At 40.5% G+C, this 26545-nt stretch overlaps 1 protein-coding gene across 1 annotated transcript in view; it reads left to right on the top strand.

Moving 5' to 3' along the window:
- Positions 1–24312, top strand: part of MAP1A (microtubule associated protein 1A) — a 1667185-nt gene extending 1642873 nt beyond the window's left edge. Inside the window, exon 7 of the mRNA XM_044077731.1 lies at positions 17203–24312. Coding sequence (XP_043933666.1) covers positions 17203–17358 — 156 coding nt within the window. The 3' untranslated portion in view covers positions 17359–24312. The remainder of the gene's footprint in view (positions 1–17202) is intronic.
- Positions 24313–26545: the final 2233 nt, after the last annotated feature.

Genomic DNA, 26545 nt, shown 5'->3' with positions numbered 1-26545 from the left:
AGGGACTCCTATAGGATTATAGAGAAAGGGTGAGAGTTTGTGTGACCATTTAACAGCTTATTTCTGATCTTTGAGGTAACTTTGGAACCACTGTACAATGGCATGAGAGAAACCTATATTAGACAGTGTGTTGAGGAGTAAGGGGTGAGAAACCATGTCAAAGGCTTTACAGAGGTCAAGGAATACTGAGGATACATAGTATCCTTCATCTCTGGCCATATTCACGGTATCTGTAAAGGATATTAATGCCATGGATGTGCTATGGCCAGGTCAGAAACCATATTTAGTTTCAGTTAATAGATTTTTTTGCAATAGGTATGGCATTAACTCTTGGTGGACACATCTTTCAAGAATTTTAGATATAGGTAATAAAATGGATACGGGATGGAAATTTGATGGTTCACTGGAGCTCCCTCCTTTGTGGATGGGGGTGATGTGTAATAATTTCCATATGGCTGGCACTAAAGATTCAGATAGAGATCTATTTATTAGGCTACTAATTGGATAGGTGATTGAGTTTGGTGGAAAATTTAAGGTATTGTGATGGGAGATTATCTGCTGAGGTGGAGCAGGGTTTTAGTTTTAGTAGTAATCTGTTTATGGTAGCTGTAGTTATGGGCTGAAAAGAGAAAGAGTTTTAGTTGACGCTGTGTAGATTATGTGAGATGTTGAAGACAGGGTCAGAGCTAGATGATGAGATGTTGTTGGTATCTAGATTGGTGGATGAGTGGGTTGAGGTTCTAGTGTTGGAGGTATTAGTAGGTCTGCTATGGATTTTATAAAGTGCTTATTAAAGTCTTCAGCTATCGGGGATGATGGGGCATCAGGTGATGGGGAGTGATCTTTATTTGTACCTGGGTTGAATAGGGTTGATATTCAGTACCACAATTGTTGAGGTTTGCTTTTGTGTTGGAGTTGAAGGTGTGAATAATAGGATTTTTTATTTTTGTTTACAGGTTTTGTCACATTGTTGCAGAGTTTTTTTTGAAGCGTATGAGATTTTTTCCATTTTGTTTAGTTTCCAGGTATCCCGGGCTAGGTCCCTTTGTTTCCTCAGATCTTTGCAGTCTTTGGTGAGCCATGGAGCTATATTCTTTTGATTCATTTTATACATATGAGGGCCAGGGTACTAAGTATGTGTAAGAAGGTGGTATTAAAGTACAGCATGGCATCATTAAGTGGTAGCAGTTTAAGGGGTGCCCAGTTTATTTTTAGTAGTAGATCATCAAATTTTTGTTGACTGAAATTAGTTGTGTTTTTCACTGATTTCAGAGTATGTGCTTTTAGTTGCTGGGTATTGGCTGTAATGGCAAATGTGGGTAGGTGGTCATTTAGAGAAACAGAAAGTGTGCCTGAAGAGGGAAGATTAGTTGGAAGAGATACTAGGATCCAATCTTGTGTATATTGGTGTGCGAAATTTTTGTTATAATGAGTTGGGTTTTTGATTAACTGGGAAAAGCCATACAGATTACTATTTAAGAGGGAGTCAGATGCAATGGAATGCCAATAAATATTTACATCTCCTAGGATGATTGTCTCATGACTGATTGTTTGGGATGTCCATGATAGTATATCTTTCAGGACAGGTATATTGCGTCTTGGTTGTATGTATATTACTGTGATGCAGATTATTTTAATTTTGTTGAGATTCAGGCAGGATATCAGTATCTCAGCATGGGAAAAATTGGGTATTTTGCTTTATAGAGTGTAATGTTGAGTGCACAGGGATATAGTAGGGCTATCCCTCTACCTTTCCTTCTGTGTCTATCTGATCTAGTTATGGCAAAGTATGGGGGTGTTTTTCAGTATCTTTAACATTGGGGTGTTACCATGTCTCTGTCGGGCCTAGTGTGTCAGGTTTATTTTGATCTATCCAGGCATGCAGTGGGGTTATTTTGTTACATATACTCCTCAGGTTCAGTGTTATGTTTAGGATGTTCATCGTGTTACACTGCTGCACTCATTACACTTGGGTTATCCTGCCATCAGGCGGTCCCGCAGTCGGCCAGAGTTCCAAAGTCTTGGTCCGGCGTCAGTTGCTGTCGCTTCTTCCCTGACGTCAGTGTGCCAGGGGCATATAAGATGCATCTGACGCCATTTTCTTCAGTCTTTCTTGCCGGGCGGTGACCGAAGCAGAAGCAGTTCGCAAGTGCCAGTCGGCCGACTCCTGAGATTTTCGAAGTTGAATTTCAGATCCGAAGTCTTCAATAAAGCTAAGTACCCCATTGGGGAAACTTTTTTCTTGAATCAGACCGATGTCAGAAAAAGTTAATAATTGTATTTCTTCTGGGAAGCAAATACCTCATAAGGACTTCCACTCTTACTGTATTCATGCCTAGGCCCTGATCACGACGTCACTAGTTGTCGGTTTTGTGCTAGATTTAACAAACGCACTATAAAAAGACGTTTTGATTTTGCTTTGCACTACTTTAGCCTAAGGTTCAATTATACTATGCCGTCGGATCAACCGGCAACCGCAATACCGAAAAAACGCAAGGACAAGGATAAAGACAGGCATCCGAGGTCCAAAAACCGACGACGAAACCTCTTCTAGGCCAGTCGCCGGTTCTCAGTGAGGTGCTTTCGCAGCCCCTGACACCTGCTACCTCAGAGCCACAGGCCGCCTCCGACTCCCACGTGGAGACAACTAGGCCTCTGGAAACTCAAGGTATTGGGCCTACAGAAACTAATCCCTCAGATGGGTCCAGAGCCGCTGAGCAGGCATCGGCTTCTGAGGGTGTTTTCAGACCTTCACAACTTACCATTACAACAACAGCCAAGACAAAAGTACCATTAAACATCCCCCTCCTGAGAAAAGGCCTAGGCAGGATACAGACTATGATTCTTCTGATCAGGTTTCCATTTCCTCTGATTCCTCTTCAGACCAGGGATACTCCCTTCCCCCCTATGAGGACTCTGATGCTGAAGAATCTATCCCTTCAGCCTCTCCTCCTGAGGATTATTCTTTTGGGGAAATGTTACATACCATGAAGGAGCATTTCCATTGGGAAAGTCAGAATTACTCAGAATCCAAGAAAAGGCTTAGGGATTTCCTTTTATTGCCTCAGCACAGGCTCCTGGCTATTCCGCCTGTGCTAGATATTGTGGATGATGTGTTCTCTGAATCCAGCTTACCTCCTGATTCTTTGCCTCCTGCACCAGCCAAGCCAGATAGGTATTACAGAGTCCCTGACTCTCACAAGTTTCTTTATAAAAACCCTTCTGCTGATCCAGAAACTATTTCCCAGGGTCCAAAGGGGGTTAAGGCTTCCATTGCAAAAAATCCAGTACCCTCTGACAGAGATTCCAGAGCTTTGGATAGATGGGGGAAGAAAGTATACACTTCTGCAACTTTAGCAGTAAGAGCTCTAAATTGCCAGTTTCACATGCTTAAATACCAACAATATTTAATGGCTCAGTTAAAACAGAAAATGTTTGCAAGCTCAGAAGCTCCTGAGTGTAAAGAAATGCAGGATTTATTGCATGCAGTTGAACAGGTGGGAAAACATACTCTGCAATGTGATTTTGATTCTTTAGAGGCCTCTTGTAGAGCCGCAGTTACAGGTTCTGTGATTCGAAGACATGCTTGGTTAAAAGAACAGAGTTTACCTGATCATGTTAAGGCAAAATTATTGGATGCTCCTTTACAGCATGATACCTTGTTTTGTGTTAAGGCAGAAGAGGTGTTAAAGAAAATGGAGGATAAAGCTAAATCTATGCAAACAGTCAATGATTTCTTACAGGTACAGCCACCTCGATTTAGCAGAAATTGGCCAACAAATAATCGGTCCTTTCCAGTGTCAGACAGGCCACAGAGAGGCAGATACAGACACCCAAGAGGCAGATCTCAACCCCAAGGCTCAAACAGACAACAACAGTGGGGCACCTCAACCCCAAAAGGAGGTGAGGACAAGTCTCAACCTTACAGGAAACAGTCACAATGACTTTCCCCTTCGTATGCCAAGCACTTCCCTTTTGGAAGCCCCCTTAGGGGGGAAAACTAGCACTTTTTTCTCAAAACTGGCAAACAATCACCCAAGACAAATGGGTTCTGAATATTGTGTCTCAAGGTTACAGGTTCCACTTTCATACCTTACCAAGGCTAAAAGGAATGCTGGACCTGCCACAAAATCAATGGGCAGAGGCACAAAAACAAATTTCAGCCCTCATGGACATGAGAGCTATTCAAAAAGTACCACAACAGGAACAAGGACAAGGATTTTACTCAAGACTCTTCCTGGTCCCCAGAACAGACAAGGCCTGGAGGCCCATACTAGACCTTTCAATTCTAAATACTTACTGGATATTCCGAAATTCAAAATGTTGACATTACAGCAGCTTCTACCCATGCTGGGCAAGAAGGCTTGGCTTGTTACTCTGGACCTCAAAGAGGCATACCTGCATGTCCCTATCAGACAAAATTGCAGAAGATACCTCAGATTCAAAGCTGGTACAATGCACTACCAATTCTCTGCACTGCCCTTTGGCTTATCTACTGCGCCCAGGGTCTTCACAAAGTGCCTGGCACCAGTAATTGCATTTTGCAGACAAAAAGGAATTCAAATATATCCATACCTGGACGACTGCCTCATTCAAGCAGAGACAAAGGACATTCTTCTACAGCATCTGGTATTTGTAAAAAGGTTGCTAATTTCTCTAGGGTACACAGTAAATGAAAAGAAGTCAAAACTAGTGCCCTCACAACAAATTATATTCCTGGGTGCCAGCTTAAATACAACGGCCCAGATGGCTTACCTCACGCCAGACAAACAAGTTCAACTAACTCAATATTTTAAATTACTGGCAAAAAGTCTCATCTCCAAGCAAAAAAAATTCTGCAGGCCCTGGGATTCATGGCATCCTGCATACTACTAATACCATATGCCAGACTGTATATGAGGAAATTACAATGGTACCTAAAAAGTGTTTGGACTCAACACTGTCACAGTTTAGAAGCAGTAATACCAATGATTCCCTGCCTACAACAGGAGTTTCGATGGTGGGCACAGGCATGTCACCTAAACAAGGGTCAGCCTTTTACCCTACCCACAGCCAAGCAGACTCTAACAACAGATGCCTCGGTTTACGCCTGGGGAGCACACATGGCAGGAAAATGCATTCAGGGCAAGTGGACCACAGACCAGATGCATCTTCACATCAATCAAAAAGAGATGTTGGCTGTTCAGCTTTCAAGGACCTTCTGCATCCAGGACAATTATTATTAAAGACAGACAACACCACAGTAATGTGGTACATAAACAAGCAAGGGGGCACTCATTCTTATCCCCTATGCAGGCAAGCCATGACCTTGTGGAACACAGCTCTAACGTATTAAGTTCACCTGCAAGCACAATTCCTGCCAGGCAAGAACAATACTCTGGCAGACGATCTAAGCAGAAATATCATGGACCCTCACGAATGGAAATTGAATTCACAAATCTTCAGCATGGTAAAACAAAAGTGGGGATGCCCAGACATAGATCTTTTTGCCTCCCCACTGAATTGCCAAATACAAAAATTCTGCACAAGGACTTATCACAAACAAGCATGGAAAGTGGATGCTCTTCTGTTCAGCTGGAAAAACCTAAGGGTTTATGCCTTCCCTCCACTGCCTCTCCTTTCAAAGGTACTCCTAAAAGCCAGCCAAGAAAAAACACAGATGATCCTGATTGCTCCATACTGGCCACACCAGCACTGGTACCCTATCTTAAGGAACTTAGCTCAGGGCCCACCATGGATTTTGCCTCAAATTCTGCACCTTCTGACTCAACAAAACAATCAGATCCTGCACGGTCAGCTCAAAACCCTAAACCTGACTGTATGGCAGATACATTAGTCAAACAGACAACACCTCTCTCTAAAGCTGTTATGGATGTCATTTTGGAGGCCAGGAGGCGTAGCACCAGGAAAGCTTACTCAGAAAAATGGAAGAGATTCTGCGCCTGGAACCAGGCTCAAAGCCTTGACCTCTTGTTCCAAACATTCCTCAGATTTTACAATACTTAACTGAGATGCTGGACAGAGGCCTATCCTTCTCATCAATTAAGATCCACGCCTCTGCCATTTCAGCACATTATAACATGGATCCTCCTTTATTCTCCCATCCCATGCTAAAGCAGTACCTCAGAGGGGCTAAAAACATAAGACTGCCCCGGAGAGCACCAACACCAACTTGGGACCTCAATTTCGTTTTGGAAAAACTAACCCTACCACCTTTTGAGCCAGCCAATACAGCCAATCTCAAATTTTTATCATGGAAAACAGCTCTGCTCCTAGCAGTGACTTCAGCACGAAGAGTCTCAGAGCTACAGGCATTAATGGCAGTGGAACCTTTTATAACTTTTCATCAGGACAGGGTATCTTTAAGGACAAACCCTACCTTTATGCCAAAGGTGGTATCTAGTGTGGCTCTTAACCAAACCATCCATTTGCCAACTTTTTATCCAAACCCCCAGAATAAAGGGGAGAAACTTCTGCATTCTTTGGACATACACAGGCAGCTACGCTTCTACTTGGACAAAACAAAGGCTTTCAGGAAAATTGAGCAACTGTTTGTAGCATATGCTGCAGCATCACAGAACAAGGCTATCTCAAAGCAGACTATATCCAAATGGATAGGACACTGTATTCAGTACTGCTACACACATCATGGAAAATCAGTCCCAAAAAACATTAGGCTACATTCCACCAGGGCAACAGCCACTTCAACAGCCTTTCTCAGAGGAGTACCTACCAAGGAAATTTTGGAGGCCGCAACTTGGAGTTCAGTGCACACCTTTACCAAGCATTACCACCTGCCTCTTTACTCTAAATCCAGAGCAGGATTTGCCACTGCAGTTCTGCAGGGCCTCATAGCCAATCCTAACTCTTTATAGACCAGCCACCCAACCTCAGCTTTGGGATTCTACCCAAGTGTAATGACTGCAGCAGTGTAACACGATGAACATAGTACAGTTTTATACCTACCATAAATGTAGATGTTCAAGTGTTCACACTGCTGCAGTCCAGGTTACCCTCCCTCCATCCCCTCTGAACTAGCTGGACTTATCTATACCTTTCTATCCTACACAACCTTTGGGGTGTATTTGCTGCTAACTGAAGGTAATGTTTTTATTGTATATTTTTGACTAGCAATATGTATTGCCTACCTACTTGGGGGCACCTGACATCTGGGGCAAGAAAAACTGAAGAAAATGGCGTCGGATGCATCTTATATACCCCAGGCGCACTGACGTCAGGGAAGAAGCGACAGCAACCGATGCCGGACCAAGACTTTGGAACTCAGGCCGACTGCGGGACCGCCTGACGGTAGGATAACCCAAGTGTAATGACTGCAGCAGTGTGAACACTCGAACATCTACATTTATGGTAGGTTCAAAACTGTACTTTAACAACACTTTGGGATGCATAGCAACAGGTTGTTAAGCACCTCTCTGACATAAGAAAGGTGCTTAATAAGCCACATTTCTACAGAAGCTGGCCGTTTTATTGCTTTTTTTGCTGTACAAACAGGTAAATGTCACAGACATGATTTTAAAGATAATAGAATTAATACTTTTATCACAAGGTCATCGAAAGCATGACCACCTTGAGTGTCAACATCATGTTTAGACTATCACACTCTAAAGTGTCAATACTAAGCATTTTTATAAGAGGCCAGTGATGTATTAGCTAGAAATTTCCAGAAGGTCACTTTTGTAAGGTGTCAACATTACCATCTTCAAATGGATTTTTTTGTTTGTAATAGTACAGTGTTTTCAATCTGTGTCAGAAGGCATTGAAGACCTTTTAACATGCAACAAGCATTCTTCTACTAAACAAACATCTGCAAATGATTATAAAATTTTATCAGCATTTGTGCAGAAAAAGCTCCCCAGCTTTGTGCCTTTTACATGCACACTACTTTTGCATTCCATTTCTGAGATCACGTGACATAATAAATGGAATATAAGTAGAGGGTCTGCCCCTGCATAAATGAGATATGTAATATTTTTGTACATTATGAATATGCTGCATCAGTTCGGATATATACTTCATAACCTAAAGTTTTCAGTCATTGTGTAATATATTCAGCCTTCCAGGACCTGGGCTGCTAAGTTTTGATCTTATTGGATTTATCATTGTGCTATGGAATCACAAAGCACTCAGTCTGAGTAACATAATTAGTTACTTCTACTTTGTGTATTAGTTAAAGCTATACGATAGTTACAAAAGGACATTATATTCATTCTGGTGTCTGAAAGAAGTTGTATGTCATTCATGACCTCCATGGGACACAGTGCTGTTTCAGCATTATTCGTAGTTCGTTTAGTGGAAAAATGTTGTGGTGATGTAACTGGATTGTAATATTGATCATGCAAAACAAGTGACTCACAGATTTTTGCCATCACTTAGTAATTACAAAGAGAAATTTAAAACATCATCTCAGTAATTCAGTTCGTAAAGTTCAATGTTGGTGAACAGTGGATCTGGAACATTCATGGAACTTAAAAACTTTGAATTTAAGTCAGCTGGCTCCATTTCCTCTTTAGGTAAATCACTTCCATTTTTGCAATACTCCTTTTATGAGCTACACAAACCAGTTTCTAAGATTGCATGATAACATATACAATTACTTTACTTAAGAATGCTTCCAGCTCCAGGGCAGAGAGGTGTAAAATCCTGAGTGTAGCTCAAACAGCACAAAATCAGTTACAAATGTGAGTGTGGGATGAGCCAATGAGGGCAGACAGCAATGAGTAGCTCATGTCATCTCAGCCATCTTGGGAAGAAGATGGCACTGTGAGCCCCTGCATGATGAATACTTATAGGAGGAGAAGGTATGTGGCATGCAGTATAGTGCACCAGAGACATATACTTGGTTCTTTCAAGCCTTTCTTGGTAGCCTTTATTGGGTGCTTATGTGAGAGTTCATACACATTAGGAAAGAACATATTAGGATCTACTGGTGTAGTGAATAGACAGATTTTTGGCCAGAGATGGCATTAAGAGTTATATAAAAACCCTCATCTCACTATGATGGCTTTGCTTGCAGTTTCAGGTGCTACTATGAAATAGCCTGGCCTGAGTACAGTTAAGCTCCTTCCTTAAATGTAGATGTCTGCAGTATGGACAAGTGAAGGCAGATATTACAGCCATTGGGATGAGGACTGTATCTGACACAGCGGAAATACTAAGGGTTGTGTGAGGAAAGGGGGACCAGAATGCCCTTTCTGACTCCCTGGATGATGTCTGTGATGGGATGCTACAGCCCATAACACCAAGTTATTTAAGTGTAGGCAACCACAAGGGTAACCTGCACTGGGAGTGGGGCTGCCAAAGGGTGATATGGAGTGCAAATGGCTGTAGTGGACCAGGAAAATGAATGAAAAAAGTGGATAAGAATGGTTTTATGGATGGCAGGCATATGGGGCAAAACCTATAAATAGAAAGAAGCTTTGCTTAAGATGACTAAGATGCAACAGTGTACAGTTTGTATATAACACATCTTACCAGACAGAATAAAACTAAGGTAAAGGGCAGAGGTTATCCAGAAAAATAGGGCCACTGAGCAAATTAATTTCCCCTACAGATCTCTAACTGTAGAACTGAGCCTTGTTGGATCCATTTGAAATCTCAAGCATTCTGGTGGGCATTAGTATTTTTAATATCTTGTCCCCAACACCATGCCACCCTATAACACCTCTTGTCTCCTGCATCTAAAAGATTTCATAATGTCTTAACACACAGGATCTTTAATCCTCTGTTTCTCTGCTACAAAAACTCTTATTTGGCATGTTGACAACATCCATTTAGAAATAAGCTCATTGAATCAAAGTGAGTAAAGATTAATCTCTTAGTGGTGATTTGCATAATACCACCTTGAGTACAGCATCATCTTATATTCTGATTAAAACACATTGCTGCTTATTATAATCAAGATGATCATCCAGCAAATGGAAAAGGATTAAACTATTTACACATTTTTAATGTCACTTTAGTTTTATTCTGATTCTAAGCTACTGAGACTCCAGTTTTTGGATTGAGAAAGCATCAGCAGTGTTCTTTGAGTTTATTGGTGGAACTCGTAATTTCAAAATATACTGTGATTATCAGTCTTTGTGTATCTAGGCCTAAGAAAAGCACTTCTACGTGCAGCATGCCTTGCATAGTCAGGCAGCACAATGCCTCAGTGTTAACATCTTTGTCTCACAGCTCCATGGTTGGGAGTTCAGTCCTGACCTCTGATCACTGCCTGTGTAAAGTTGCATGTTCTCCCACATGTGTATGTTTGTGTATGCGCAAGGGGATCTATGGATATTGAGAGTCCTTCCCCCTTCCCAAAACATGCTGGTTGATTAGACTGCACTATGTTTGCCTATGCATTATATTTACACTTATCCTTGTGCCCAGGTTGTGGTTGAAAAGGGTTCATGGACAGCCTGACTGAACAGGTAATAAATGATAAACTTAATTACCACCTGTTACTTCAGCTACCTTTGTGGTGGACCAAACTGCTTTCTCCATCACTAGCTCTGCACTGTATAATTCCACTGTTAATAGCGTCATGTATGATGTATATTTGTGCAAAATGACACCTGACTAAAGATAATGTTGCATCTGTGTTTTGTGGTCTCACCTACGTTTTGCAACCATTCGTTTAAGACTATATAGGTTACTATCCAATTACAGCACAGTTTAAGCCATTGTTTACAGTTGCAAAGTCCAATAGTTTCTAAAGTAATGACCACAAATAAAGCACAGAGAATGTCCCAGAGTTCTTAATAAGTTTAATTTGAAAAGGAAGATTCAATTGGAAAAGAATTTTACCAAACACTGCCCCTCTTACCAGTGCTGAATGAAATACAGACAGACATTGCTGGGTATACATTTTAGCCTATCTGCTGTTAAGCTGGCTTGAAAGAATTGGGCACAATATGTAGATGTTCTTCATGTTTCACTGTTGCAGTCATCACACTTGGGTTATCTGCCTCCAGGTAGCCCTCAGTCGGCCCAAATACCAGAGTCTCAGTATTTCTGCATCAGATGATGTCGCTTCTTCTATGACGTCAGGTCATCAGGGGTATAAAACAGGCAGCCGACACCATTACATCAGTCTTTCTTCCTGAGGAGCTCGAAGCAGAAGCAGTTTGCAATTGCCGGTCAGCCGCTACTAGAAATTTTTGTTTTTCGAGTTTCAAACCTGAAGTCTTCTAAAGCTAAGTACCCCGTCGGGGATCCTTTTTTCTTGCTCTAACCAATGTCAGAAAAAGTTAACAATTGTCTTGCTTGTGGAAACCAAATACCTCACAGAGATTTTCATTCTTACTGCATCACCTGTTTAGGCCTAGACCACGACGTCCCTCGCTGTCAGTTTTGTGCCATGTTTAACACCCGAACCATTCATCGTCAGGCTATCTTTGTCACTAAATTCTTTTGCTCTCATTCTCCATATTCCAAAATGACTTCGATAAGCCATCTGACTACCGATCTTCCAAAAAAACATAAAGATAAAGATAGAGACAGACTGCATGGGTCTAAAACTGCTGACGATGCTTCCGTTAAGTTAGTCACCAGTCCACCAGTACTCAGTGAGGTGCCTTTACAACCCCTGATGCCTGCTTCTACAGATTTGCAGGCCTCTGCTGAGACCCATTCGGAGTCCGGTATGCCACGAGATGCTTCTTCGACTATGGAACCTGCGGATGTCTCTACCTTGGATAGGTCCGGAGCCGCTGTGCAGGCACCGGCTTTTGAAGGTGTATTCTGACTTACCAATGTTCGAATTAAATTGACAACTTCATTTTTAGCTAAAGCTACTGAGTTTCTTAGGCCCAGAGTACGCACTATGCCTAGAAAACCGACGACCAAAGCATATGCTCAAGCTCCCATGCCACAAAAACAAATGCTTAGAATGGCTGAAGACCTTATTAGTCTGCCTTTCCCTGCTAAGAGACAAAGAATTGAGTTTCATTCTGATTCTACAGACCAGGAGTCTGATGTCTCTGACCCTTCTGATTATCAGGACATGCCCTTATCAACCTATAAGGATTCAGATGCAGAGGAATCCATTCCCTCTGCCTCCCCTCCAGAGGATTTTTCTTTTGGTGAGACCTTGCATACTTTAAGAGAGCATTTCCGCTTGGAATGTCAGGACTACCCTCAGTCCAAAAAGAGACTCTGAGAATTCTTAGAGTTGCCTCAGCACAGGTGTCTAGCTATACCCCATGTCCCGGATGTTGTAGATGATGTTTTCATGGAATCCAGTCTTACTCCAGACACTTTACCCCCGGCCCCTAGAAAACCTGACAGGTACTACAGAGTACCTGATTCTCACAAATTTCTCTTCAAGAATCCTACTGTGGATCCAGAGACCATTTCCCAGGGACTTAAAGGTATTAAGGCTTCTACAGGCAAAAACCCTACCCCTTCAGAAAGGGATTCCAGAGCTTTAGACAGATGGGGTAAGAAGGTATATACCTCTGCAACTCTTTCCATCAGGGCATTGAATTGCCAGTTTCACATATTGAAGTACCAGCAACATATTATGGAACTAATTAAGCAAAAAATGGGTTACTTTCAGATTGTGCAGAAAATAAAGATTTATAAGAGTTAATGCATTCTGCAAACAGCATACTTTGCAGTGTGGCTTTGATGCCCTAGAAGCATCTTGCAGGGCTGCAGTCACTTGGTCTGTACTGAGAAGGCATGTGTGGCTGAAGGAAAAAACATTGCCAGATAATGTCAAATCAAATTTACTAGACGCTCCTTTAAATAAGGACTGTTTGTTTGGCACCAAAGCAGAAGAGGTTCTTAAAAAGATGGAAGAAAAAGCTAAAGCTATGCAAACTGTTAAAGAATTCTTACAAGTGCAGCCACCTAGATTTAACTGGTCCTTTCCAGCTCCTTCCAGGCCTTCTCAGTTCAAACACAGGGGAAACAGGCCACCCAGACTACAGTCTCAGGGTATGCAGAGATCTAAACAATGGAGTGCTCCCACCTCAAAATCAGGGAGTGGTAAACTACCCCTTGTGGAAAAAGCTCACAATGACTTTTCAGTTATCCTTCCTAGCCCTTCCCAATTACTTGCCCTTCATGCAAAAAAACTGGATGTCCATTACTCAGGACCACTGGGTTCTAAAAATTGTATCCAGGGGGTACAGATTCTACTTCCATTCTCTGCCAACCCCAAGCAGGTTTCCAGACCTTCCTGCAAACCAGTGGGCAGAGGCTCAAAAGCAAGTACTTTCCCTGCTCAGTATTAGAGCTATTCAACCTGTTCCAGTAGAACAAAGGGGCAGGGTTTCTACTCCAGAATTTTACTGGTGCCCAGAAAAGAGGGCTCTTGGCGCCCAATCCTGGATCTATCAATTTTCAACACCTTTCTGGTGGTCCCAAAATTCAAGATGCTTACCCTACAACTGCTTCTCCTATGCTAGCAAAGGATGCCTGGTTAGCCACTCTAGACTTAAAAGAAGCTTATCTGCACATCCCCATAAGGGAGTCATGCAGGAAGTATCTACGCTTCAGGGCAGGCTGTATGCACTATCAGTTCTCTGCACTTCCCCTTGGCTTATCTACTGTGCACAGAGTATCCACAAAGTGCCTGGCTCCAGCCATTGCATATTGCAGGCAGAGAAATATACAAATTTTCCCCATACTTGGACGATTGCCTGATTCAGGCGGACAGTCAGTAATTGCTACTTCAGCAGCTGGCATTTGTAAAAAGCCTTCTAACTTCATTGGGGTACACCATCAACTAAAAGAAATCACAACTGATGCCCAGTGAAACAATTGTATTCCTGGAAGCAAGCTTGGACACAATTTCCCAGATGGGATTTCTCACTCCAGAAAAACAGGTCTATCTGACCAACTACTTCAAACAAATGGCCACCGGAACCCTGCTATCTGCAAGGAAAATACTGCAAGCCCTAGGGTTCATGGCCTCATGTATTCTGCTAATTCCATATGCAAGACTGCATATGAGGAAACTTCAATGGTACTTAAAAAGTCCTTGGTGCCAACATTCTCAGGACCTGGAAACAATCATTCCAGTCATAGCTTGTCTAAGGGCAGAGTTCCTTTGGTTGGCAGAAGCATGCAACCACAACAATGAGCTGCCTTTCACTCAACCCCTCACTGCCCAAACCCTGTCAACAGACGCATCAGACTATGCATGGGGGGCTCACATGGCAGGCAAATGCATTCAGGGCCACTGGAGCCCAGGCCAAATTCTCCTGCACATCAATCAAAAAGAGATGCTAGCTGTACAGAATGCTCTGACAGCCTTCAAATACCTAATCCTACCAGGACAGCTGCTGATAAAAGCAGACAACACCACAGGTCTGTGGTACATAAACAAGCAGGGGGGAACCCATTCTTACCCACTCTGTAGGTTAGCCATGGCCCTGTGGAACACAGCCTTGAGCAACCAAGTGCATCTACAAGCTCAATACCTGCCAGGCAAACAAAATTCACTGGCAGATAACTTAAGCGGAAGTCTCCTAGACCCACACAAGTGGAAATTGGAGCCCAACACCTTCAACCTTCTAATCCAGAGGTGGGGGACACCGGAGGTGGCCCTCTTTGCCTCCCCTGAGAGCCACCAGTTGAGCAAATTCTGCACCAGGAACCCTGACATCAGGACCTGGAAGGTGGATGCCCTATTCTTCCAATGGGAAAACCTGTCAATTTATGCCTTTCCCCCTCTGCCCCTCCTCTAAAAAGTGCTACTCAAGATCAAACAGGACAGGCCAAGGGCAATTCTTATTGCCCCAGACTGGCCACATCAGCAGTGGTACCCACTCTTACGCAGTCTGACAACAGTGCCACCCTGGCACCTTCACCAGACTCCTACCCTGCTGTCTCAGCAGGAGGGACAGATTTTGCATCCACAGTTGCAAACCCTAAACCTTGCAGCCTGGCTTATCCTCTGAATACACCACCAGCAACCCTCAGCAAACAGGTGCTGGACATCATACTTGAAGCCAGAAGGCCTAGTACTAGGAAATCCTATGCTGCAAAGTGGAAAAGATATTGTTCTTGGAATCAGTCTCAAGGAAAGGACACAGCAGTGCCCTCCTTACCTCTAATCCTGGATTACCTAGCAGAGCTACTCCACAGAGGCCGATCCTTCTCCTCCATTAGGATTCATGCCTCTACTATCTCAGCTCATTATACTACTGAGCCACCTCTATTTTCTCACCCTCTCATCAAACAGTTCCTGAGAGGGGCTAACAACTTAAGGCCCCCTAGGAGAGCACCCACCCCTGCATGGGACCTTAACTTTGCACTGGAAAAGCTCACGCCTCCCCCTTTTGAACCTGCTGCTTCAGCAGAGTTAAAACTCATCTCTTGGAAAACAGCCTTGCTTTTAGCCATAACTTCAGCAAGAAGAGTGTCTGAGTTACAGGTGCTAATGGCTGTGGAATCCTTCATTATTTTCCATGCTGACAGGGTTTCCCTCAGGACTAACCCATCTTTTATGCCTAAGGTGGTGTCCAGTGTGGCTCTAAACCAATCCATCCATTTGCCAACCTTCTTCCCTAATTCTCAGAATAAAGGGGAAAGGATCCTGCACTCCTTGGACATGCACAGACAGCTCAGGTTCTACCTTGACAGGACTAAACCTTTCAGAAGAAATGACCAGCTGCTAGTCAGCTTTGCTACAGGGGAAGAGGGCAAGGCCATTTCAAAACAAACCATTTCCAAATGGATAGCACACTGCATCCATTTCTGCTACAAGCACCATGGAAAACCTACCCCACAGGGGATCAGACCACATTCCACTAGGGCTACTTCCACCTCTACAACATTTCTCAGGAGAGTCTCTACCAGGGACATTCTGGAAGCTGCAACCTGGAGTTCTGTACAAACCTTCACCAAGCATTACCACTTACCTATTTCCAGGCTGGATTTCCTACAGCAGTCTTACAAGGCCTGCTAGCCATCTGTAACACTTCTTGACTGCCTCCACACTTCCTCAGCTTTGGGAATCAACGCAAGTGTGATGACTGCAACAGTGAAACACGAAGAACATAATACAGCTGTGTACACTTAGCATAAATGTAGATGTTTGAGTGTATTCACTGTTGCAGTCCTAGTTTCCCTCCCTCCAGCCCCCTGACTTTCTCTATCCTTTCTACCTCTCCTCACTATGGCCATTTTTACTGGCAGTCATATTTACTTTTTACTGGTGGTGTTCCCCACCATATACTGCCTTCCTATTTGGGGGCTCCTGACATTTGGGACAAGGAAAATTGATGTAATGGCATCGGCTGCTTGTTTTATACCCCTGACGACCTGACGTCATGGAAAAAGCGACAGCATCTGATGCAGAAATCCCAAGACTCTGATATTCGGGCCGACTGAGGGTTACCTGCAGGCAGATAACCCAAGTGTGATGAATGCAACAGTGAATACACTTGAACAGCTACATTTATGGTAAGTGTACACAACTGTACTTTGTAGGGGACCAGGTGGACCTGTAAAAGAAAATGCACAAATGATAAAAAAATACATATCCTTATGCATGTAAAGACATGCTGTGCATATGCTGTGTTTGTATTTCTGTGGCTTTTTGACATGTTTTTTTTTTTTGACTACTCAAGATGAATTAGTAAGCTTAATGGATTGTAATATAATTTACACCATCCAAGAAAAGAAAGATAATAATAATAATAATAATAATAATAATAATAATACAATGTAAAGAAAATGGTTTCCCGTTGAAAATGCAAGGATTGCAAGGGACCTTTTCAAAACAGCACAAATTTGAGTATGCTTGAGGGGAAATATACACGAACTTAAACAGTGCTGTACCTCAGAAAATTCATGTATCTCTAAGATGTAGCAGTGTTAGAGGTGGTATATATTAGTAACAGGAGGAAAGAGTATTGGTGCAAGGGCCTTGACTCTACAAAAATGATTATAATACAGAACAGTGAATGTCACATTTCACTTTTTTCATAGGTTTGAGACCTGCAGTATTACGTCTCACTGCTAACTGAGCAACAAGTACAATAATGCAAAAAAAAAACAACTTTGCTAATCTCTTGCCTGTTGTTTTTCAAGTCTTTGTTACATTTGCTTTAGTTTACTACATGTACAAGAAGTATTAACGTGATTAAACGAAAAAAAGTCACACAAGTACAGGATATTCATTGGTTGTGACACCTTATTTAGCTACAGATGTAACAAAAGAGCTCTTATTTTCTCATGCAGGTGACACTTATTCCAACCCATGATACAGAAGTGACACGCGAATGGTACCAGCAAACCCACGAGAAGCAGCAGGAGCTGAACATCATGGTGTTGGCAAGCAGCAGCACAGTTGTTATGCAGGATGAGTCATTCCCAGCCTGCAAGATCGAGTTTTAAAGGCTTCAAAAAATGTTCGGTGGATTCTTCACTGATACCATCTAATCCAAACAAGCTAGCCTACAGATGTCACCTCATATATTCATGCACACCTTTAGCTGGCATAGTGTGACAACTCAGTCAAAGAAGGAAACATTTGAGTAGGTGCTGCCCTAGCGTTACACCTACCAAAACTGGCAGTATTTGTTCTGCGGGCTGTTGCATTTTAGGATGTTACTCTGTATGTTGCAACAGCAATCATTCCATGCTGACTCATGTCTCTCTTCTAGTTGCATTACTGTAAACTAATATACTTTCTCACTTTTGATAAGGACTGCCTGCAAAGGGTGGACATTTCATTCTGTTCATGCTGGGATCATGGACTGTAATGTGCATGAGCTTGAATTGGGGAAGGGGATGAAATGATTATTGAGGAAAAATGATGCCTCCCTCTGCTGAACTGATTAAAAATGGCTGCTGTTCTGCGTCTCTGTCTTTATATACATGGGAGAGGTAATAGACTTACATCATACCAAACATGAAAAAAGTAGGAAAGTAATCAAGGTATGTACATTTAAGATTTTGCAGCATCGGGTTAAAATTGTCAACTTAGAAGTAGATGGCTCTGTTTAGTGAATACTGGATTCATAACTAGCCTTTTGACTTGAAAAGGTTGGAAATGAGAAAAGGCATGCATGGTACAAAGGATAGGTGAATTACGGGAAAAGCAGAAGACCTTTTTTGTGCGCTGAACATATCCTGATATTAACGTTCTAATACAAGCTTTACATTCCTAGAATTGTTAACAGATTATTGCAACTCTTGCAATTCACTGGCTACTAAATTCCTTAGATTGCTATCTTTGCAGTAGCCAACAGTCTGCTGCCTGGCATCTTAGTTAACAGAATGTGAAGCTCTGCCCCATGGCTTTACTAAAGCAAAGTTCCTAGATACTGGAACTAGCTACAAACCCAGATTCCCCTAGCATTCATGCATAACTGGTTTTGTAGTAGTCAGGTATGTTAGTTTGTTCTGATGTGATCAGAGATTCACAAAGCATTTAAGTTAGTTTGGTTCTTGTTACGTAGGATACTGTATTGTGTTCAAGCTTTTCTGCTGCTGCTGAGTTTATAGAATCTGCAAGAAAAACTTTGGCGTTTTAAAACTTTAGTCTAGATCAGGCCTCAGCTTCTAATATAGCTTTACAATCCAAAACTAAAATAGATCTTGTAGCATACATGTGTTGTATCACAACTTCCTATGTAGAGACACCAGCCAACTTAAAATAAGCATCATAACATACATGTGAAATATTACCTTTTTTCCCACAATCCTGTGACACCACTTCAGTAGTCATAGTCAGAAGCAAGGCAATGATGTCATCAGTGCTTCCAAGCATGTGTCTGCATACATTATTGTTTTCACAAACAGGGCTGACTGTGATTTAGAGTAAAGCTTCATTTGATATGGTAGCTTATGCAACTTTGCCACAGAAATGTGCTCATTAATATATGGTGATATATTACCTTAAAATCTAGGAGAAAAAACTTACCGTGATAATTAAGATGTAAAAATCATTTTCAAATATGAGTGCGGCAGGTCACCCCCCAAATCATATGTGATACCCCATTGCTGAGTACTGTAGAATTAGGTAACCCTTACAGCTCTGGCAATCATGTTTGCCAATGTGTAAGGGAACAGAATGTCACTTTGTAAAGTGCACCAAGACTGTGTAATTTGCAAAACTATAATAGTTCTATATTCCTTATAAATCAGAACACTTCTTTGTAACAACAAAAATACTTTTCTCAAAACTAGAGATATGACTCCCTGTTACAATCCAGATTAGAATACGTTTCTAAAGTGAGGCTGTCACTGTGCTCCTGAAAGCAAGAATCATGGCTGGGAATTAAAAAAAAAAAAAAAAAAAAAGAGAGAGAAACAATTTGCTGACCAGCTTAACAATAAACTCCAAGCTTCTTGGTCAGTGATTTACATCCTGGATTAGGTCAGGAAAGCAAAGCTGATTAAAGCTTTTAGGAATTGCTAATTATTCAGTTTAGCATGGTGCAGTAAGCAAGTAACCCCCCCCCCCCCCCATCAGTGATGTGTTGATTCTAAGACCCAGGCATAGAATTTATCTCATTTTGAGGATGCAACTCTGCTACTTCTTGTGTAATATCTGTGTAATATACAATATACCATCAATATTTGTTATATGCCATCAATATTTGTTATAGCTGAGAAGGGCAACTACAGCATCAGCCCTGATATTCTGGAAGTGCCCTAGTTGCACAAAACTGCAAATATACTCAAGAAATCTTCCTGTGTGACTCTGAGCTCCAGGGCTGTCTACCCAGCAGATTAAAGTTGCTAAAATTCATCCATGAATCAGACGATGGGCTGCTGACCATAATTAGCTTGTTGGGAGTAGCATGCTGCTTAGCCTTGGCAGCCAATCAGTTAGTTGCTATATCTTGCACTTTGCTGCAGCTACTACACCTTATAGCAAAGCACGTTTTTTTCTCAGTTCCATCCTCCAGGCCTGATTTCTCAAAGTCAGGCACGGTTCACAGGAATTCTACTTCCTCCTGTAAATTAAAGGTCATTGAATAAAACAGCTTTCACACATTCCCATTCTGCCAGTAAAATGTAGTTACTGCTGTCAGAAAAAGTTAAAATAAACAATGTCAAAGAATTTCAGAGCCAGGCAGATAGCTCTGTTGTCATTCACATTGTGTAGTAGTGTTCTGTGATAATCTTAGCAATGCAGTATATAGTGTGTGGAGGGGGAGGGGGGTCACTCAAAGAATTGCAATAGAATCCTGTCATTTTTTACACTATTCAGTTATGAACTTTGCCAAGCCATTTTTGCAATTTATTCTTCACATTGTATACACAGAGTTGGTATGTTTTTCCCACATGTTTTTCATGGAGTGAGTTGTTTTATCTTTCTCCTGAAGAAATATAACTGAGCTAAATAAAATCTTGTTTTAGTCTTAATTTCATTTTCAGACAAAATATGGAAGGTGCCCATTTTCCCCCTCACAATTTGGTAATATGACTTTTCATGTTTTTATTGCATTACCTGTTTCAGCGCTCTGGCAAATGCTATCAGAGATGGCAATCACTGTAAAGTCTTAAAAAGATAAACTCCAGATTAGGAATAGGAGGAGGAAACATCTATTTGAAAACGTAAGTATAGAAAAAATGTTCTTTTCCAGTATAACTGAGTTTCTTAACTTAAACAAAGGGTACATGCAGTCACATAGTAAATATCAAAGATGATTTTGTTTTGTGCCTAACTGTAATCTAATTCCTATTTGTGCGTAGGAAAGCATCGCACTCGATCTCTCCAGGCTGTTTCCCCTGCTTCAGCCATGTTGCTTCTGTCAGAAAAATAGTGCATATTGTGACATTTTAAAAACTGGTGTAAACTTTTAATACCTTTACATAAAAATGGGTGGAAAATGCCAAGCTATGTTGTTTGGCAGGATCTTGTCTTCTAAAATAAGGTTTTGTCCTACTGTGCTGTAATCCAAGGTAGCACTTTAACACAATTAAGCTTGCATCTAATATTGCCGACAGCATTGACAGAAAGCTATTCTTCATCATCAGAGTATTTAATTTACCACTTTTCCTATTTACATAGGTTTTATTCATTTATCCACCTCCATTATACTGTTTTAAATGCATACCATATTGGCCAAAGATGTACTACAGCTTTATTGTAGATTCTGTAAAGGGATGTCATTTTAGAGAGCAGATTTCTGAAACACAGAACAGCATAAGTAGACAAGAGAACTGTGGGTGGGATCTGCAGGTCATTAGTTGTGGTAAACAACATATATGTGTAGGGATACATGAAGAACAAATTTCATATCTGCCTTGGCAAATCTCTCATAATGAAAGTATTCTGCTACCACAGTTTGGCTCATAAGTTCATATCTAGTTATTAAGGTTGCAGTCCAGGGAACCATTGAGGACCCTAGGCCAATTCGCCAGTTGTCCCCAAGCAATGTCTGGTTAAATGAATTGCTCAAGGTCACACAGTAGGAAAATAAGGAGTGAAAGAGTCAAATGCTGTACCACAGGGACTACAGGTCACAGCCTTAACCGCCTGTACCAACTTTAGTTATGTATTAGACAAAAAAAGTTGCGGCATTCGTAATTAGAAGACATTACAAATTTGTGGAAGTTAAGGTAATTCTAAGGTCCTGCATTTGTTATCATTCTCAAAATGTAGATTTATTTAGGAATGAGTCAAAAAGATCTGCATGCAAACTGCAGTTTAAAAACAAACAATAACAAATAAATAAATAAAACAGCAGTTTTAGCATTAACAACTAGCAGCAGATTTTATTCTTTGAATATGTGTACACCATAATATATTCATATAATAAAGCTATATTGGCAGCTAGCATTTCACAATAGATGCATGTTATGCCTCAGACAGTATATTCATCTGTATTTCTGATCTTTTATTAATGTATGCTACACATACTGCAAGGGCAGTAGATACGTTTAGATACAGCTGTAAGCTTTTGATGTAGATCTGTCTGAAGTGGCAAACATACAAGTTTAAAGAGAAACAAAATAGCTTGCTTTTGGTGAAAGACAGTCCAGTGTTTGTAAGAGGCAAACCTTTCTTGCTGTCTGTAGGCATTGCGTACTGATTTTGTGTCCTCTGCCTTGGTTTTTTTTTTTTTTGACAAGTTAACGTGGACACACAGAACTTGATTTTTCTATAACTTTGTCATTGATGGTAACTCAAGTGAGAAATTATAACCCCCTAAAATATCTTTCTCATTGTTTTTATATAGACATCGGGCACTATTACATAAAAAAACTGACATCGTCTTCATATATTTATGAATTTCTAAACTGCTTGAGCTTTGGTTTGGGAAGCACTAAACTCTCTCTTTGATCAGTAGGCAGGCCTTACCATCATTTTATCATGAGGTGTATCATCAGAAGCTGATGATAAAGAAAGGGGATCATGTAGATGGGGCGGAATTGTGAGAAACAGAGAATTGAGCTCTTGTGTTGGTACAATTGGGCAAAGTGGGAGTGGGAGCTCTGATTAATACAGGCAGCTCACTGTGCGTCTCCATAGTCGATGAGATGTACTTCATGTCACAATGCAGTTTGTGCATGCTGACAAAAGTCCAGTTCACTAAACAGTGTATTATTTAAAAGATTTATTTGCTAATTTAATGTTCTATATTTATTTTTCTTTTAAAGAAGCTAATGCAGTATTATATGTGAATGTGAGGTATTTAATGTTATTTTTAATTTATAAGCTAAACACTAACTGGTATTTTTTGTATCATGCACATTTATGTTAGCAGTTCAAATTTATTTGCACTTTTTGTCTAAATGCTGCATTTTGGAAAAAAAATGGAAGAAGGTACTTTTCCTAACTCCGGGAATTCTCCTACATCTGTTCACTAGAAAATATTTTAGTAAATATCCTAGTTTTCTTGTTCTGTATAAAGTAAATATAGTTTAAATGTATTTGTATATTTTAAGGTTGAAATTTAATGGTTTTAAAAAACTGATATGAACAAAAAAAAAAATGAAGTGTGGATATGTACACTCCACTTAAAATGTTTAAAGCATTGGCTTGTATAGATTTTTTAATTGTGTGTTTCATTCGAAGCAGTGAGACGCATGATTGCTGATTGCCTTCATTCTTTATCAAATCTAACTCTGTGTTGCTTTACTTGATCTAACTTTTATGAAACAGCCTCCGATGACCTTATACATCATGATACCATGCCTGTGGTCTGCTGGCTATTTGCTTGTTTGATTTCAAACTCAGCACTGATGACCATTAAGTTGTTTGTTTTACATTAAATCCACAAAAAAGACAGTTCCTAATTTTGGATGGAGGTCTGTTTCTTCAGAGGGGTATTAGATCATTAAGTGCACAGATTTGGATACTTATGAATGTCTTTTAGTGCTTTAACTTAGAAATAACTGTGACTTAATAAAATCCAGGACAGCATAAGCAATGTGACCTAAATGTAAATTACATTTTGGACAAGAAGTGAAACAAATGATATTTCAGCTGACATTTACAATGAAACAAGAGGAATGTGAATCTTTGTGATGTCCCATACTGCTTTCTTTCTTTTCTTTCTGTCTTTCCTTTATATGCCTGTCTACTTACCTTATTTCACAGAACTGTTTCTTAGTATCCATACTGTAATCTCCCTTAATGTCACAGTTGTTTATAATCTCTGAACACAGGAGAAGAAAGGAGTTAATGAAGGCTGGTGTAACTGTCCAATGTATGCTTCTTGCCTGGATGTGTGTTTGCCCCCTATAGATGCAAAGAAGTGATCTTGCTACCCAAACAGATCTGTAGCACCACTGCAGAGTAATTGAACAATTATAATTATGTATTCTTGTTTGGAAGAGGTGAGATGGAGGGGGTCCCTCAAAATGCTAACAGATAATTTTGGTATCACACTAAAATTCAGGTTTCTATTATTCCAGTAAAAAGGAAAAGAAATCCATGTTAAGAAATAAATACCTTTAAAATGCAATACTGCTTTAAATGCATCCCTGGCATCATGCTAAAAGTCCATTCAACTTTTAAACATGATTAAAAAAGAAAAAAAAAGAAAACCAGCTTTGCTTGTTTCTGCATGTGGATAACTATTATAAGTTATACTGCTGTATGTAATAGGATTAAAAAAATATTTTAAAATCTATAAGAAGTGAACTTGTCTTAATTGTATTGAACTACAGCTGTAATCATGACTTCTCTCTCAGCTGGATGTTGTAAAATGAACACCACTGTGTTTATTTTCTCTGCTATATTATTAACATTATAACTTAGTTCCTTTGACGTTTTTTTCTTTGTGTGCAATACTCTTTATTTCTAATTTCTTATTTGCTGCAACACCTGTTGTTAAAGGGAAGTCACCTCAAATACTAAATAAACTTCATTAATTGAGAATTGGATATTTTTGTCAAATTGATTTGTTTATTTCACTTTTGAGTTTTATGTGTGCAGTTTTGTTGCAGACTTCTTAGTTAATTTTGCCAGAGTATGTCATACCTGATGAGGCACCATCAAGAACGGCTGTATTCTTAGCTGTAACTTCCAGCATTAGCTTGGGTATCACAGTGTACCAATGTAACCTTGCATGTGTTGCTAGAATAAAAGCAAATTGTTTCATTTCTACAGTGTTGTAACTGTATATTTTACAACAAACATTTAAAGCACCAATACTGAGAATGAAACAGCTTCTAACATCATATGCAAATGAAGACTATGATGTGTTTTTTATTCCTTCTAATGCTGCATTAAACTGATTACTGAAAATGCAGTTTTATGCAATTTTAATAAGTAAATATTGCTTTCCATATTATAAATGCTGTCTTGTTTGTATTCTAAAATGGCTACTAAGTTTATGTATTGATCGCATCATTAAGGTAACAGATTTCTTTATTACCATATTTTAGTTAGCTGTTTTCTGGATTTTTTTTTAATTTAAATTCATCTCATTAACTCAGCATTTAAATTGTGAATTTCATGTATACGACTATTTTGTCTCCATTTATCTGAGTTCGATACATGTTAATAATTTCAGTGGCTGTGCCTGTTTTCAGCAGGGGCTTTCATATGCATTAAATGACCCAATCAATTTAATTTAATATTGTTAGTCAAGATAATGACATACATCTCTGTAGAAGGGAATATATATATGAAGATGTGCATTTATCAGTTATGTTCAGTTTAACATTCTCAGTTTGTATGAAATTACACCAAAGGCCATCCTTGATTTATTCTTGTTTATATTCATCCTGTCTTCCAATCAGAGCTTGGAAGATTTATGGATGATATCTTGCTTTTTGGATACACATGTAATCATTCTGATACATGTTGTGATGTCACAGAATTGATACATAAGCATGTACATCCACAATTCCTGTGGGCTCATTTTTGTCACCTGTTCAAATCATGTTAAAGTCTGAGATTTGTAAGGATTTTAATTTGAATTCCTTGGAAAACAAAGTGTTTGTGTGGCTGTCAAGTTGCACTTCAAAGCTCATAAGGCATTGCTTGCATAGTTTGGGGAGAAACATAATGTTAAGTGCTGCCATAAGTGCCAGACTTTCAACCCTACCTCTTGACTTTAGATGGACTACTTTCTGGCCAAAAGAATGTTGGTGGTCTAGAGCCCTTCACATAAAGGCCAATGGAAGGGTACTTCATGCTGCCCCAGGACTGGGATCGAGCATCTACAAGGACTAAAGCTCAAATCCTAATTCCTAACCTATTCTTTCCAAAGGTAAGTGAATTTCAAAAATGACTTTAGACCCTATACATGCTGAGCTTATCCCCATCTAGAAATGACTTGGAGCCATGCATCTGTGGTGGAGGATAGAAAGCCCGAGATGTTTTGGCTTGACTGTGAGATGCAGCCTGTGGGCTCACCCATCCAAATGCAGGTGGAAGTAGAGGCTAATGTTTCCCATACTAGAATTTCTTCCTAGACCATGCAGGAATAACTGATCTGGCCAACAACATTGGATTATTCCACACCTGGGCTCATGATTCAAATCCTAAACACTGAAAAGATGTTTTATGTTGGGTTGGAGCTTAAGTCATGGGCGCAGGATTGTACTTGTAGGGAGCAATATGCAATGGCAGCTCTATCACTAGCTTCTCTCCTTCACATGCCACCTTTAGCAGGTGCATACTCATACTGTAGACCATCACACATCTATCAAATGTTTACATCTCTTATGACTTTGCTTAAGAGCATGGGCCTCCACTAAGGATGATATGAGGAGTCTAAAGACCTGGAGTGCATTCTTTGTGAGATCAACAATGACAATGAGTCCTCTCCCCTTTCATCTGCACTACAGATGACCCCTGTTTGGGGATACCTTAAGACTTATGAGGGCTAACGTGGACTAGCCATATGCCTCAACTCTCATCCAAGAAATGCCTGTCAGGGTATCAGAAGAAGAAGCCTGACAAATCCCAAATCATCCTCCCAAATGGAACCATCTAACAGGAATGTTTTTTTTTTCCAGAAACCTAGAGGTGTCCTGACTCTGCACGATGACTGTCAAGAAGGTGGGGCATTGTTCAAGTGCCCAGCTATGTGGGTGGAGTCCTTACATAAACATGCTTGACCTCTCTTGTGTGTGATCTCTTTAATGTAGCTTGTACCCCAGAAAC

This window comes from Protopterus annectens, chromosome 7.part0 (genome assembly GCF_019279795.1).
Source record: "Protopterus annectens isolate FY-2018-M chromosome 7.part0, PAN1.0, whole genome shotgun sequence".
NCBI classification, from domain to species: domain Eukaryota; kingdom Metazoa; phylum Chordata; order Ceratodontiformes; family Protopteridae; genus Protopterus; species Protopterus annectens.
This window is presented reverse-complemented; position numbering and strand designations above follow the sequence as displayed.